This window comes from Notamacropus eugenii, chromosome 1 (genome assembly GCF_028372415.1).
Source record: "Notamacropus eugenii isolate mMacEug1 chromosome 1, mMacEug1.pri_v2, whole genome shotgun sequence".
NCBI classification, from domain to species: domain Eukaryota; kingdom Metazoa; phylum Chordata; class Mammalia; order Diprotodontia; family Macropodidae; genus Notamacropus; species Notamacropus eugenii.
Genome location: NC_092872.1, coordinates 651365573 through 651383122, shown reverse-complemented (window position 1 = coordinate 651383122; position 17550 = coordinate 651365573). Strand labels below are relative to the sequence as shown.

General features: G+C 38.0%; 1 protein-coding gene across 1 annotated transcript in view; it reads left to right on the top strand.

Moving 5' to 3' along the window:
* The window catches only part of EML6 (EMAP like 6), a 298693-nt gene that overhangs the window by 267978 nt on the left and 13165 nt on the right, over positions 1 to 17550 (top strand). Inside the window, exons 29-37 of the mRNA XM_072635548.1 lie at positions 183 to 312; positions 2645 to 2743; positions 3854 to 4027; positions 5483 to 5691; positions 7038 to 7195; positions 7921 to 8035; positions 11273 to 11461; positions 15146 to 15318; positions 16078 to 16240. Coding sequence (XP_072491649.1) covers positions 183 to 312; positions 2645 to 2743; positions 3854 to 4027; positions 5483 to 5691; positions 7038 to 7195; positions 7921 to 8035; positions 11273 to 11461; positions 15146 to 15318; positions 16078 to 16240 — 1410 coding nt within the window. The remainder of the gene's footprint in view (positions 1 to 182; positions 313 to 2644; positions 2744 to 3853; positions 4028 to 5482; positions 5692 to 7037; positions 7196 to 7920; positions 8036 to 11272; positions 11462 to 15145; positions 15319 to 16077; positions 16241 to 17550) is intronic.

Here is a 17550-nt window from a genome sequence, read left to right as displayed (position 1 = left end):
AATTGTTCAAGAAGAAAGACTTTTTGCCAACTGATATTTCAAACTGTCTGCCAAATAATTCTTGAGGCATACTTGTGTTTTCACTTAACATTATTTTATTCTTTCATTCTCTGGTGTCTCTCTGTTTGTTTGGTTTGTTTTTGTTTTTTTATTTTTGTTTTTATTTTTGTCCATAAATGTAGGAGCTGGCTTTAGATCACGTCTTTGGCTATAGAGGATTTGATTGTCGTAATAACCTGCATTACCTTAATGATGGTGCCGATATAATCTTCCACACTGCAGCAGCAGGCATAGTTCAAAACCTTTCCACAGGTAATTAAAAATGGGGTCTAATCTTGGAAATTCAGAATTTAAGAGGAAGACTAGCCTTCATAATACGAAACACAGGCATCATTTTCGGGAATATCTTTATATTTATCCTATTTTTGTGGTTGTCATAGGAATTTAATTTAATCCCTTGCCAAATCTTCCTTTATGTCTTTCCTTTTTGCCCCAAGTTTATCCCACCTGCTTTCTCTTGAAACATACTCAGAGACATTTTCAAGAAATTGAAGCCTCTTTCTGCCCCCCATCTCAGTCCAAGTCAACTCTTACAACAGACCTCAGATGCGAGGGTAATGGTTCTTTTGGAATCCTTGAGAGTTCTGTTCTTAGATCAATTGTGCTGAAGTTAATAGTTTCAGAGGAAAAGAGGAGAGTATATGGAAAATAACAGGAATTTTTCATTTCTAAGAGGAATTATCAGTGTGAGCAAAACAAAATTTGCCTTTATTTTATAATTGTCATTTTTGAGGTGAAGCATTTAGTAAAATAGCGGATCTTGGAACTTTATAATTGGGACTTTAAAGATCATCTAGTCCAGTCCCTTCATTTCATGTATGTGAAACTGAGACCCAGAGAAGTTGTAAGTTACCTAAGATCCATCCCATGACTACCATCAATGCATAGCCTAGAATCCTTAGTACTAAGGATTGGTTCCAATGCTCCCTTCAACTGCCTTCTCAGCAATAAGGAAGGATTAATTAGTTGCAGTCAACTGACTTTTTTCCTTATCATTTCCTACATTTCCCATAGCAGACATCTGTTTGTATCTGGAAAATGGTAAATTATTGAATCAGCTTTGCTTTCTATCTAGAAATGGTCTTTTGAGATGTCAACCCTTAAAAGAGACTTTTGGGAAGCTTGGACCCAACATTCCTGAAACTGGAGAAGTACTCAGATATTTCTTATTTTGGAATCCTTAGTGCTTTTAAGGATCAAGATCAAGAAGCAGAAAGGATTTAAAGAAATTTTGTTCACTCTCCAGGGAAAGAGTACCAAAGAGCATATATGTGCAGAACACATCAAGCTTATATTAATTGGGGTGTGTGTGCTTATGCGTGTGTGTGTGTGTGTGTGTGTGTGTTGAATACTCTAACAGAAATATAAGTTCTTGAAAGCAGGGACTCTTTCATCTCTGTCTTTGTGTCTCCAATGTATATAGTACCTGGTGAGATAAATCAAGACAAGTAAATAAATATCAAGCACCTACTTTATGCCAGGCATTATGCTAACAAATGAGGCTACAAAGAAAGACAAAAACAGTTCCTACTCTCAAGAAGATCACAATCTAATAGGGAGATAGCAAGCAAATAAATATGTATAAACAGGATATGAACTGGATAAACTGGAGATAATCCTCAAGAGAAGACACTAGCAATAAGGGGAATAAGGGTAAGTTCCCTGCAGCAGGTTGGATTTTATCTAGAACCTAAATGAAGCTAGAGAAACCAAGAGCTGAAGATGAGGAAGGAGAGTAGGCATGAGGAACCACAAAGGAAAATGCCCAGAGTCAGGACATGGAGCGTCTTGGGTGAGGAACCCCAAGGAAGCCAGGTGTCACTGGATAAAGAAGCAGTCAGAGAGGACAGAGGTGTAAGTGGTACAATGGATAGAATACAGGGCCTGGCGTTAGGAAAATTCATCTTCCTGAGTTCAAATCTGGCTTCAGACACCTACTAGCTATATGACTCTGGGCAAGTCACTTACCCCTGTTTGCCTCATTTTCCTTATCTGTAAAGTGAGCTAGAGAAGGAAATGGCAAAGCACTCTAGTATCTTGGCCAAGAAAACCCCAAATGGGGTCACAAAGAAGCTGACGTGATTGAAAATGATCAAGCAACAACAAAAAGGACTGGAGAGTAGGAAGGAATCAGACTATGAAGGGCTTTAATAAATATTTGTTGCTTAATCAGTTAGTTCTCCAGTAGACTACTTGCAAATGAGAGTATAATCTTTTAAAATTAATTCTTGTGAATGTCTTTGTTTTTTTATGTCATTAGAGTTTCCCCCATCATATGCATATATGAGAGTCACCCCATATAACAAATAGTATTTTTAAAGAAAAAAAAGAAGAAATCAGCACAATCAATACATAGAAAAAGTCTGAAAACATGTACATTGTGCCACATCTATGGACCTTTTGCTAAGAAATAGGCTTCAAGTAACCTGTCATATCTCTTCTTTTGAGCCGTGTTTGGAGACCATTATCTTATACTTCATATTTTTACAGTCACTTCTAATACAAAAAAATGATATTTTGTAAATGGTTGTTCCAAAAAGTCTTTTGTGTTGCTAGTAAGTCTTCTCTATTTTTTTTTCCTTAGGAAGCCAGAGTTTCTATCTGGAACACACCGATGACATTCTCTGTTTGACTGTAAACCAACACCCTAAGTATAAAAATGTGGTAGCCACCAGCCAGATAGGTAGGAGATTCTCTGTATTAACCAAGAAATTCTATATTCCCAAATGATCAGGGACACTGATTTATTGGAAATGATGGATTTTTGTTTTCATTTCATATATGGAATCTGGGTCTTTGTCACCTCCCCTTTTACTCTTTCTTTGTTGAGGTTGGTGACTTGGAACATTTTACTTAAGTATGTCTTCTGGATGGATCCACAATAAATATGTTACTTCTTTTCCCAAAGATATGTGTGGAGTATTTCTCAACTCCATCCAAACAGACCTAAAATATGCAATGAAATGCTGATAAGATCTGCAAACCTATGAGATTCCACTTGGCAACGGTGCCGTCATTACAATACATCGTTTGCTAGGGTGAGGTCTGGAGGGGGGGATAAGGAGGAGTTCAATCTGAGCCTCTCCAAATCAGTGTTCCTGACACAGCTGTGCCCTGGGAACCCACCAGCTACAAATGTGGACCTGACAGACTCACATTTGTTCTTCTAAAAAAATTCTTTTTCACTCGGTCATTTCAAGGATAATGTTTTTAGCTTAGTTTGCCAATATTCCTGCTTGTTTTCATTGAGCTCATGTCCATTTTATAATTTAATTTTGTGCTTTCTGATGCTGGTGTTGAGTGTTTCAGTATTAGAAATATGACTTATTTTAGCTATTGTTTTCCCTTGGCGCTTCCTCATTGCCATTGCTCACACAATGCAGGTGATATTGTGGAAATCTCAGGTAAGGCGGTTTCATCTGTGAGTAGTTTTCACCTACACAGCAAAACCCTGTCAACGTTTCATGTCAGCTGGTTGTATCAAGATAAACTGAAGATACAAACCATATACCATCCCAGATTTTTCTTTGTCTAAAATCCTCCATGACTGTTTGTCAGTTACATAGTATCTGTCTTTCCATGAGCAACAGAAGTTTTCCCATTTTCTTCCAATTATTACCAGACATTTTAATAGCTGTTGACTTCTTGATCCTAATATCAAGCTGGAATTGCCCTTAAGTTAGTCTCCTTTTTAAAAATAAGGCTTCTACTATCTAAGTTTATAATTTAAATCAACAGGTGACTTTAGTATCCTTTAACCTTAATTCTTTATTGTATTTTCTTCAATTCTCAGGAACTACACCTTCAATCCACATATGGGATGCAATGAGCAAGCAGACACTTTCAATGCTTCGATGTTTCCATTCAAAAGGGGTTAATTACATCAATTTCAGTGCTACTGGCAAACTCCTGGTGTCAGTAGGAGTTGACCCTGAGCATACAATCACAGTCTGGCGATGGCAAGAAGGTAAAGTTGAGGCTGTGTTTTCTTTCCACTTCCAGGAACTCTGTGCAAGGAAAACTTTCTACTCCTATTTTCTGGATGAGAACTAGAGGAGTGAAATGATTATCTAACGATCACACAGAAAAATAAGGGCATAGGCAAAAGTAAAGAGAATAACTGTCTTTTTTGGTTAGAGCTTCAACACAAGCTTAAATTTTCAGGTTAGAGCTAGAATTAGATTCTAATTACATTAGACTGTAATTGGATTAGACTTTAGATCCTAATTAGAGATTCATCTGGGCAGCTAGGTGGTGCAGTGGATAGACCACCAGTGCAGGAGTCAGGAGGACTTGACTTCAAATCTCACCTCAGACACTTGACACTCACTAGCTGTGTGACCTTGGGCAAGTCAGTTAACCCTAATTGCCTCATCCTGGGTCATCCTGATGAATATCTGGTCACTGGATTCAGGTGGCTCTGGAGGAGAAGTGAGGCTGGTGACCTGCACAGCCCTCCCTCACTCAAAACAAAGTCAAGTGCAAGTCATGTCATTATTTCTCCGATGACATGGCCTTCTTCGGCAATGAAGGACGAACACACACACACACACACACACACACACACACACACACACACAGATTTATCTGCAGTAGGACCCTGAAGAAGTCACTTGACCTCACTTGGTTTTGTCATCTATAAAATGGGGATAATAATAGCACCTAACTCCCAGAGTATTATGAAGATCAACTGTGATATCAATGCACTTTGCAAACATTAATTAATAATAATAATAGCAAATAGTGCTATATATATTAATAGCTACATAAATACAGAATAAATATAAAAATAACTATATAAAATAAATAATAGTCGCAAAAGTGCTATATAAATATTAGCCATTATGACTATTATTAGCAAGCTATTATTCTGATTATTCTCAGGATAGTTTTGGGACAACTGGATAGCACAGTGCATAGAGTGTCAGGCATGCAGTCAGGAAGACCTGAGTTCAGATTCAACCTCAGATACTAGCTATGTGATCCTGGGCAAGTCACTTAACCTTGGTTTGCTTCAGTTTCCTCAGCTGTAAAAAAAAAAATAGGGATAATAATGCTACCTCCTAGTGGGTTATAACGATGAAATGAGGTATTTGTAAAGCATTTAGCCCAGTGACTTGCACATAATAAGGGTATGGAGAGGTTAGCTGTTATTAGAATAGTATTCTTCCTGGTGGAATAGCATTTCCGCTGCAGCTAAGTTAGATCTCTGGCCTTTTTGTGATAAAGGAAGAATACAACATATGCTCAATGTTAAAGGCGCACCGATGACTAGTGTAGAAAGGCCTTGACATTCTTGCAGAAGTTCCTTTCACTGCTGAGTTAAAGAGTAAAAACCACAGAAAGTGAGATTTCCTCGGAAAGAGAGCTTTGGGTAAAGGAGGATTGAGAACAACCTAACTGACGTTTCTCATTAATGCAGGTGCCAAAGTTGCCAGCCGAGGGGGCCACCTCGAGAGAATATTTGTGGTTGAGTTCCGTCCAGACTCTGATACACAGTTTGTATCTGTGGGGGTCAAGCACATGAAGTTCTGGACCCTGGCTGGCAGTGCCCTGCTCTACAAGAAAGGAGTGATTGGATCCATGGAAGGTGCCAAAATGCAGACGATGCTCTCTGTGGCCTTTGGTGCTGTAAGTTCAAACGCTGTACTCCTGTGGTTTAAAACTGGCCCTGTCAACAGGAGACATCTTCAAGACTCCTAGTAGTACCTGTGTCACACAGGAAGTTTCTCCCAGGGCAAAGGGCTTTTTTCCTTTGCTTCTACTTCCAAACCTGGATTTGCTAGTGGTACAAAGGAAGTCAGTGGATCTGGGATCAAGTCTCACCTTAGACACTTACAACTGTATGACAGTCTAACCTGCCTGGGTATCAGTTTCCTCATCTGTAACACAAGGGGGTTAGACTAGAATCTAGTCTAGGGCTTCTTAAACTTTTTCCACTTATGACCCCTTTTAATGTTTCAGCAGTGTTCTTCGACATTGTGTGTGATGTGCCGGCATGCACAGTGCAAAATGCTCATGCTTTGCGTTCAGAACCAAGGCTGTAGTGAAGTTACATGGCGCAGCACAGGCAAGCGCTGCCAGAAACACCTCAGATTCATCACACATTTGATATTTAATAAATTTTTGGTTGTTGCACATTCAGAAACCTTTTACTGTTGCCAAATTTTTAATAGGGTCATGACCCACAGTTTAAGAAGCGCTGCATGACCTCTGAGGTCCCTTTCAACTTCATATCTATAAAAATCATACTGTGGATGACTACATTCTAACAATTCAAAGTTTTTTGAGCTAGCAGTTAGGAAAGGTACACAAAGGTACTCTGGGGAAATGATTTCCTCCATTGAATCATGATTGGCTTCATTCCCAACCCTTTGCAACGTCTCTTCTGTCCTGAATCAGCCTCTTTCACCCAGTGGGGGCTTTGGCGCAGGTGCTACCTTTCTGTAGATACAGGTGAGGAACAGGTGAAATTGGAACTGATGTGATTTTTCAGCCAGCTGATGCTTCGTTGTGTTATGTTCACTTTTTTGATGACCCAGGGGAAATTTACTTTATAGATCATCCACAGAAAATATTGACTCTCAAAATGGCTTTCCCTTGTGCTCTAGCATGTATCTAGGTCTTCTTCCCCTCCTGTCAGCTGGTATATGCTCCTGGGATGAAAATTCATTTTAACGGAGATCTGGAAAAAATATCATTAGCAAGATAGGCTGATAAAGATGAGCAAATGTGTAGTGCATTCCAAAAGCAAATTTAAAGAATTTCTGTATTATCCTTGGTTCGGGATGATCTGCATCTATTACTTACTTGCCTTTATTTTGACAGATGCTCAAGAGTTGAACTTTTTTTTTTATTTTGCATTTGCTTATAAATAGTTCTGTTTGTTACTGAAACGGAGCAAATGAAGAAAATAGCTATTCAAGGCATCATGCTCATTTTTGGCATTGAAAATTGGTCATTTGTTTTGCTTCCAGAACAACCTCACTTTCACTGGCGCCATAAACGGAGATGTCTATGTCTGGAAGGACCATTTTCTTATCAGGCTGGTGGCCAAAGCTCACACAGGCCCAGTCTTTACAATGTATACAACTCTTCGAGATGGACTGATAGTCACTGGTGGAAAAGAGAGACCGTAAGCTATATATTTTCTAGAAATATACTATTTCTCTCTTTTTCTGGGAGGTGGGTTGCCAACAACTGTCTTCCTCGGACATGTGCATTTTCTCTGGAGGGATGCTTGCATATTCATTCTCCTGTTTCTCATGTCCAGGAAGGAGATCTATTCCTGCTGTTCTCCAAGAGGTTCCTAGATCAAACGATCCATGAGGATGTAAGAGAACAGAAGGATCAGTAGAGTTTGGTTTCAGAAACCCTGGATGTAGATAGTTGAGTGAATAGCAGACTCTCTAATTGTAAAAGGGTCCTGAAAGATAACTGGGGACTCCTGAAGCAAATGGAATTTCTTTAGTGTTTACAAAATACTCCCTACTGGAGCTCTTTCAAGGTTAAGAAGCAAATGGAGAGGACAGAATTTAGGAGATGCCAGAGTCTGATTCTCTTAGATTATGTTTTTTTTTCTCTCAAAATAGAATATCTTTAACTTAAAGTCAGAAGACTTAAGTTCAGTCTTGTCTTAGACACTTACATGGTGACTTGAAAGGGACATGAACTAACAGCAAAGTAGAACCCACAAAAAAAAAATCTTGACAATGGTTTTTCAGATGTGCCAATTATTTATCAAAGACCAGCTGAATCAAAATTTGATTGCATATTTGCTGAAATGATTAGTAAAGAGAATGGAAAGTGGGGGGTGAGGATGAGGGTCTTATTCTCAGTATTCCTAATACTCCCTTTTAGGACCAAAGAAGGAGGAGCTGTGAAACTGTGGGACCAGGAGATGAAGCGTTGCCGGGCATTTCAGCTAGAGACTGGACAGCTGGTCGAATGTGTGCGCTCAGTGTGTAGAGGCAAAGTAAGTAGAGACGAAAGTAACATCTTCACTTGTCCTTCCTTTCATCCCAGGTCCTCCCACTGAGCTTAGGAAAAAGCCAGGACTAAATAAAAACCAGGAATAGTTGGGGATCAGAGTTTGCCCTCACTCAAACATAGCTGGTACTGAATCCACCATAGTCATAACTCAGGACTGGCAGATACTTATGGTATATAAAGTGATAATGGCACCCTGCATCTCCAAAAGAGACATATTTTGTTCTCATAGGCAAATAAGTATTTAGTGGAAAGCAGGGGAAAGGCAGGTGAGTCTCACAAGAAATTCATAAACTTCCCAGTCCGTACTGTGTAACTGAATCTATTGTTTTAGCTACAAATGATTATATTATTCAAAAAGAAACAGAAATGAAAGTCAAGAAAATGTTTAGATTTTTCTCTAAGTATATATGGGAATATATGATCTCTGAGCTAAAAAGGATCTGAGTGGTTCAGTCCTCTCATTTTATGAACAAGGAAATATGAAACCCACAAGGGTGAAGGGACTTTGCCAAGGGCATGTGGCTAGTCAGGAGCAGATCTACCCAGGTCCTCCTGACTGCTAGGGCAGTGTTCTTTCCATTTCTGTATTTCTGAATTTATAAACAGTTGATGATTTTGCCTTTAGTCAAGTCTAGGGGTTGATTTTATACTTAATTTCACCACACAACAATAACAACATCACCTTAGCTTGACGTAATGGGAAAATCTGATAAAATTAAGAACTAGGTCTTTGATCTACTGAGTGTACTCTCCAGGCCAATGGGCTGTAGCTATTTGGCCAGAGTGACCAAGTGAAATTTCAAGAACTTGATTAAGAAAGATGGTTTGGGGGAACAGGAATGTTTATAATAGATGACACTGGAAAAAGATAAATTAGCCTCAAAAGACGGGACTTATGATTTTCTGAAATAGCAAAAAATGGGTAGTAGTAGCCAGTTGAATCAGCTTCCTAACACAGCTTAACCAATGTATTTCTTTCCTTATGGGTAGGATGACATTGAAATCATCAATTATGTTGAGCACCCCTGTATGCCAATCCCTAAGCTAGATATTGTGGGAACATACAAATATAGAATCATGTACACTGAGATTCCTGCATTATCTTTTCACATGGAAAACATCCTGAAAATTGTGATAGCATCCTTCTTTCTCCTTGATACAGTGAATATATAAGCAGGCTAAAGGTATTCGCAAGTATAGTCAAGTAACTCAGACAGAAGTCCCAGACTTCTTAGTTTGGCACTTAAAATTCTTCACAACTTGGATCCAATTTAGTTTTCCATTCTTTGCTTTTATGTACTCTGTGATCACATAATCATGAGTTGTAAGAGTTAGAAGTTAGAGTTAAAAGTTAGGTCAGTGACCATCTACTCCAACTGGAAAAGAAAAATTCCTTTTATATTTGTTTATAGACCTCACAGGAGAGAGAATCTACTATTTTCTAACTGCTGGATAACTCAGATTGTTTAAGATTTTCCTTACAGCAAACTCAAAATCTAGATAAACTTTAACTACAATATTTCCACCCACCTCTCCATCCACCCCTATTCCATCTACAGTACTAGTTTAGGAAACCAATGAAAAAAGGAAATTAGATGTCATGACCTATTCTTGATGAAGCCATGCTGGTTTTTTGTGACTGCTGTTTCTTTTTCTAGGTTCTAATAACTATTTTCTTCAATAATATTTTCTAGAATTTTGACTAGAAGAAAAGTCAAGTTCATTGGCCTGTAGCTTAAAGATTATCTCTTCTGTTTTTTGAAAGTCTGACCAATGTTTGCCCTTCTTCAATCTTGCAGCACCTCTCCTCTTCCCCATTATCATTCAGAAATGATTGGTGGTAAAAAAAATGATTGGCAGTGACATTCATTCCTCTTGCTATTTATCAAGGGTAGCTTACTACCTTACTAAAACTGTCTAGCAGCTCTCTATCAGTCATGTTTATTATGTACTCTCTCGTTCTACAATATTCTTATTGGTAGAGAAAAGAGAAGTAAAATTTGGGTTCAGATCTTACCCCTGACACATACTGGCTTAGTGGCACTGGGGAAGTCACTTAACCCCTCCCCTGAGATTACTGGGTAGCATAGTGAATAGAAGGCCTCTGGGCCTGGAGTCAGGATGAACTGAGTTCAAATCCTCCCTTGGACACTTGTTAGCTGTGTGACCCTTGGCAAGTCACTTAACCCTTCTGCCTCAGTTTCTCATCTGTAAAATGAGGATAATAACAGCACCTCCCTCCCAGGGTTCTTATGAGGATAAAATAAGGTAATATTTTTAAAGCACTTTGCAAAATCTTAAGATGTTACATAAATGCTAGCTAATAATGAATAATTTTAGGCCATGAGATCCTTCCAAACTTTTCTCTGAACCCTGTGAAATCTACTTTCACAAAATCTAAGGTGCATATCAGAACATTCCTAGCTTTCTCCTTTCTGTCAAAAACTCTAAGATAGAGTGGTCATTTCCTCTCAAGGTTCCCATCATTTCTACCCCTAATAACCAATTTCTCCTTGGTGAGAATCAGACATCAATGGAATTTCCCCTTTTGGCTTCTCTACCATTTGAAGGACCATGTTCTAGCCAGACTACTCTAATCATAATTTTCTGAATTCACTGAACCCTTTTCATACCATCTCCTACTATACCCTTCTTTCTAAAGTTTACCCCCAATGCTTGAAAAGAGCAATCTTTCTCTTCTCAAAACTCTTATTACATGTTATGTCTCCCTTTAGCATTTTAACATTATAATTATTTGAATCTCTGTTTTATCTCTTCTTCTGGAGTCTCAGCTCTTTGAGGGGAAGGACCCTGCTTTCCTAATTCAGTTCCTTGCCCAGAGTAGGCACTTAATAAAAATTTTTTGCGTTGAATTTAATCAAATTGGATTGTTTGGGAAATGAGGAAAACCCAAGGAAATAAAATGACCTATTGGTAGCGGGAAGTTAAAATATGTCACCTGAGCTATGAATGAGTGAAGTGAATAGATGAAAACTATTCTAACTAGCCCAAAGAATATTAGTTGAGGAATAAAGCAGATAAGAAAACAAGAAGAAAGTGAATGATAAAAACTAGTGGATTTTTGATTATTTGGAATGCCACTATGGGTAATTAAGGTAGCTTTGGGGAGGAGAAGGGGAATCCTGACTTTCTCTTTTAATTCCATGGATGTTTAGCATATCTCCTCAAGTTTATTTTAGCTGCATTTTTATTTCAATAGGGAAAAATTTTAGTGGGAACCAAAGATGGAGAAATAATTGAAGTTGGAGAAAAAAATGCTGCTTCCAACATGTTGATTGATGGACACATGGAAGGGGAGATCTGGGGTCTGGCCACTCATCCTACCAAGGATATTTTCATCTCGGCCAGCAATGATGGTACAGCTAGGATCTGGGACCTAGCAGACAAAGTAAGTAATGCTGCTTGCTTTTCCAAATGGGTCTGATTTCAGAAATTGGTCCAGTATCATACTCCTTCAAGGGCAATTCCATTGACTGGGATGTGTATGAGTGACACCAGTGCTTCCTCCCTGAAGGAAGAATAGTCTGTTTTACCTTTTACTTATTTAGGAAAATATATATATATTTAGGATATAACTTGTTGTTTTTTTAAAGGTAGTCTGTTTGATGATGTCTGGTGGACATCTGGTGGACCACCATAGGAGTCCATACTTGACTTTAAAAGAATAAACATTTTTATCGATGGCTTAGACGAATGAATGAAAACGAACTTATTAGGTACTTACTATATGCTCAGCACTGTATTAAGAGGTAGAGATACACATACAAAAACAAAGACAGTCCCTGACCTTAAGGAACTTGTATTCTAGCAGGAGAGGCAATATCCATTTGGAAGTGGTGGAGTCCAGGGAGGAGGAGCACCCTAGTCAATCCCTAGGCATAAACAGCAGGGTTATGAGAGGGAATAGATTTGGCACACTCTGTTCAAGAACAAGTGACAGTTGACTTGATCATGATTCATGGTTCTAAAACTAGGGGCTTGAGGTGAGGAGAGGAAAGGGTGTTCACTTGGCAACAAAGTGACCAGTTGTGGAGTAGATGGGATGAGAGCTGCAAATAGAAAGTGAAACAAATATAATGTTGGGCTTTTCTGAAATAATGGTCCAGTTGAAAGTCACCAATCAGAGCAATGAGGCCCTAAGAAAGAAGTTCTTTCAGAGCATGGTCTCTAACATAGAAAGAAAGTGATTAGCAAGGCCATGGAGGACTTAGGATGGGACCTGAGAGCAGGGAGTGAAATGAAGTGATGTAACCATTTTTGTAAAAATTGATAGTGATACAAGGTGGGAGAGATGGCTAATGTTGGACAATAGGGTCAGGATCCAAGATGATCTTGAAAATTTAGAATAATAGGTCAAATCAAATAAGAAGAAATTTAGGGATAGATTTAAAATTTCCCATCTAAATAAATTTTTATGAGAATTATCTACTTATTCATCAAAGGTATCCATAATGAGGGCATTACAGGAAGGCTTTCAGAAATCATTTTCCACATCAGACTATATTTTTACCATCATATGAACAGCTGAAAAAAATACAAGAATATAAGATCCCCACATGTTTATTGTTTATTTAGCATAACAAAGTATTTGATTTGAAAGAACAAAACACCACCTTAAATATCTCTTCCCATCCATTCACCAAAATTATTCAAGATTCCTTAAAAGATAACTTTGAACAACAAACATCTTGTTGTTAATACCAGACAAGAAATAAAATGAGATATATTCTTGCCAAAGGGGTTTTGCCAAGGTTTAGTATTATCGAGGAGATCCAACACAGAGTCCAAATTGAAGTGTGTTGTTTCCTTATAGATAGTGAGGTCTTACAGATGTTCCTGTTGGTGGATAACATAGTACTAGTTGCATCAATCCTTGGAACATTGCAGAACCTCCTGGAAGAGATCTGTAACCATGTAAAAAGTACTGTTGTGTAGTTATGAATTGTGGAAAAAACATTGTTTTGAAAAGAATGAAAAAGGAGTTTTGCTCAGAGAGCAACGAATAGCCACATGGGTGGGTGCGCTCTGGCTGTAACAATGCAAAATAAGCAATTGTAAAGAAGGTCCGAAGTAAAGTATGTCATCAGAAAAACATGATTTTAAAAAATAGGCTGATCACCTGGTGAGTGTAAGAGATGGCCAATGGATAGCCTGGGTGATATCCTCATGATGTCAAGGAAAAGTGAGGAAGGCCCTTGGCACTGAATGACCCCTCAACTTCTGGAAAGATATAGACAAGGGAGGAAGGGAGGAGGGAGTCAAAAAGGAAGGGAGGGAAGGAAAGGAGGAACGAAGGAAGGAAAAGAGGAAGGAAGGGAAGAAGGAAGAAAGGAAGAGAATGGAGGGAGAGGGAAGGAGGAAAAAGGCAGTGGAGGAGGGAGGGAAGGAGAGAAGGAGGGAAGGAAAGAGATAGGAAAGAAGGATAGCAAAGGAAAGTATTTAAGAAATACCTACTATGTACCAGATACTGTGCTAAGCACTTTATAGATATTGTCTCATTTGATGAGGTCCAACAGAGTCCAAATTGAAATGTGATGAAGAGAAAAGTTTCACAGGATTGGAAGGCATAGACGACTTGCAGTATGCATCCCTGGAGACAACATCCTCCAAGGGTAACAGATCCATTTGAGTATTTCTTTAAATACAATTTCTACAAATATATTTTTAAAATTAACTTCATAACTGCAAATTAAGGGAGACATGACTATCCAAGAGTTCATACAAAAATGGAACTAACCAAAAAGAAATTTGTGGCCAACGGGTCCCTTCCAAGTCTGATTCTGTGATTCTTACTCTGTACCTAAGAGCTTTAGTGACCTTCAAGCTCAGTATGGTTCAAAAGTATAATAGGGAAGCCAAAATATTAGTACTATCCAATAAATACTAATACCATCCTAACTTGGATTAAGAGAGGCTTAGTGTCCAAAATAAGAAGGCCATGGCTCCATTATACACTGTCCTAGTCAGGCCATCTAGGAGTACTGTGTTTACTTCCAGGTATTACATTTTAGGAAGGATATAGACAAACTTAAACATCTGGAAAATAGGGCAACCAGAAAAGGCTCTGGAGACTGTACACTGTGTTAAATTCTATGAGGGATATGAGAGCATAATACAATTATTTCCCTCAAGGAACTTATTATTGAGTTGGAAAGACAAGATTTCCACACACAAAAAATTAGGGAACAATTCAGAAGAGCATCATTATATACTGAATGGTGTGGTATATTCACCAAGCACTGTTAAAGAAGGAAGAAATCTGGCCTGGAATTCCACAGGTGGAATTTAAGCTAGACCTCTGTCTGCCACCGTTACATCTTCACATTATGTCTCCAGAAGAAAGTACAGTAAATATTTAAATATTATATAATGTTACAATATTACAATAATAATAGCTAGCATTTATATAGTTCTTTTAACATTTGTAAAATGCTTTTACATCTAATCTCACAATGACCCCAGAAGATATGTGCTATTATTATCCCCATTTTACAGATGAGGAAACTAAAGCAGATAAATGTGAAGTAACTTGCCTAACATCACATAGCCACTTAGTGTCTGAGGCCAGATTTGAACGGAGGTCTTCCTTCCTCCAAGTGCAGTACTCTGTGCACTGTGCCACCTAGCTGTGTGGCAGAATGAATACCTGGAGTTCATTCGTGCATATATTCATCACTTAATTAATCAGCAAGTATGAAGTGCCTACTATGAGCCAGGCAGTCATCGCTCATCATTTATTGAAGCCACTGCCATGTGACAAACACTACACTGAATGCTAAGGGGAATGCAAAGTTTAGATAGAAAAGAATTCCTGCCTTTATGGAGTTGTCCATTCAGTAGAAGATCAGACACCAACACTGATAGCTAGAACACATTCATGATGGTGCACTGGTGTGAGGACACTCCTCTAACAGAACTTTCTACATAGCCAAGCTATTTAGTTACAGTTTTCTGTAAGAAATCGATGTCTTGGGGATATCACAGTAAGGCAGATTTAGCTATTGCATTTTCCTTGAATTACCAACTGAAGAAGTTTTATGGTGTTTAAATAGTATTGCTTATGTCTTTGCAGAAACTTCTGAACAAGGTCAACTTGGGCCATGCAGCCAGGTGTGCTGCCTACAGCCCTGATGGAGACATGGTAGCCATTGGCATGAAGAATGGAGAATTTGTTATCTTATTGGTGAACAGCTTGAAAGTCTGGGGGAAAAAAAGAGATCGGAAATCAGCTATTCAGGATATCAGGTATTAATGGGTGACATGATTCTAGTCACTATAAACAGGCTTTGGCCAATAAAAGAGGGCATCAGAAAGAACTCAGTTGTCAGTCAAATTGACAAACAGTCAGCTGGGTATTGACCAGATGCTTATATGGATCTTATGCTGTCACTGATAAAAAGAAAGAAAGAAAAACAGAACAAATTATAAATACACTTTAATTGAATTTCATAATGTCTACTGAGTTTGTTGAGATATATATCATTGCTTAGATAACAATATTATCCAAAAGACTACATAAATTTTCTCTTTATTACTATGGGATTACATTTGAATCTTATCTTTATTTTGTCTAATTTTTTCTATTTTTCTAATTTTTAATGGGGCACATAATATTTTTTCTAATTTTTTTTTCTATCTTCAGCCAAGACAAGAAGGGTTGGTAAATCAATGTCATTTTATAAAAATGGTGAGATAATTGAATTTTAAGGTTTTGAATGGAGATGATTGAACCATTAGGAGCAAGCTAAGATCTCTAAGACCTCTTCTAGATCTAGATCAATGATCCAGTAACTATGAGTAGGGATACAAGACAGAATTGACCACAAATGATATTGGGAACTGTCTTGTTGTTTGTAACAAGAGAGAGTTCCATGGCAGACTTAACTAAGTAAATCTATCAGATTGAAGTGAGAGCAGATTTTGAATCTCTTCTCAAAACCAGCTAAAAACTATCCCCTGGATTTTTATTCCCCACTGACCATGCCCTTGATTTGTTTCTTCTAGAATGAGCCCAGACAACCATTACTTAGCCGTGGGCTCATCAGAACACACTGTTGACTTCTATGACCTCACCCAAGGCACAAACTTGAACCGAATTGGATATTGCAAAGACATCCCAAGCTTTGTCATTCAGATGGATTTCTCAGCTGACAGCAAATACATTCAGGTATGTTTTAGCTTTAAGGATTGAGTTGAATTAAGTTTACTTCAATCATATAAGATAGCATTTTAATAGCATTTACATAGTATTTTAAAGTTCACAAATTCTTTACATAAATCATCTCATTTGCTCCCCATGACAATCCTGTAAAGACTATTATGATTCCATTTTACAAATGAGAAAATGAGATTGAGAAAGATGAAGTGACTTGGCCTAGAGTCAGATGGCTACTAAGTGTCTGAGGCTAGATTAGAAATCAAGGCCTCCATACACAGATAGAATAGTATAGGATACAATAGAAGTAAATAGGATTGGATAGAGCTATGATCAATATTCCTATGATTTCAATGTTATGAGAAAATTCCATGGGAAGAAACTCCTTCTACCAATACAGGAAGTTATCTTTTCTTCAATTTCTACTCTTGAAGAGTTTTCTCTTGCCCTGAGAAGTTAGGTAAGTTTCCTAGGATCACACAACTAATATGTAACGGAAGTGGGACTTAAATCTAGGTTTTCCATGCTTTAAAGGCCACCTTTCTCTCTACTAAGACTCCCTGCCATTTTGGTGATGTCGCTTACTTTTATATCATCTGTATTTTCTATTGTATCCCTCCTCCCATTCTCCCCAAGAGAGCTAGAACTTCTCATTCAGTACTCAGTGAATTTGTTAACTACAAGATTTGGTATAACAAGTTCATTATTTCCAAAAGGCAACCGATTTCATCCCTTATCACTGGGAGAATTATTTACTGTCTTGAAAATTATTCTAATAGTATCATGATATGCTTGATTTGAGTTTTTTCTTTCACAATATTTTCTCTTTTTTGTCTCACTGGAGTCTCAGATGGATTATAATGGGTAGCTATGCAATGGGGAAAAAAAAGTCAAGGCTTCTTGACACAAAGTCCAGTTCTATCCACTGTGCCACCTGGATGTCTCTTAATTTGTGCAAAGCTCTATGTTAGATGCTAGGAGATATAAAATTTTGATAAAAAAACATAATCTCTGCCCTCATGGAGCAGTCTAGACAGAAACAGATAACTACAAAGTAATACATGGTACCAAAATAAGAGCTATTTTACTTATGTTGAGGGGAAAAGTTGTTAATAACAGGGACTGATCAGAGAAGACACAATGCAGGGGGATGTGTCATTTGAGATGAACTTTAAGGGATGGGTAGGAATTCAACAGGCATGAAGGGAAGGGAGGGCATTAGAAGTATATGGAACCATACAAGCAAAGGCACAGAGGTGTGAAAGTGAAGGGTATGATTCAGGGTTGGAAAATAAAGCATACATATGAAATTCGGTTCAGTC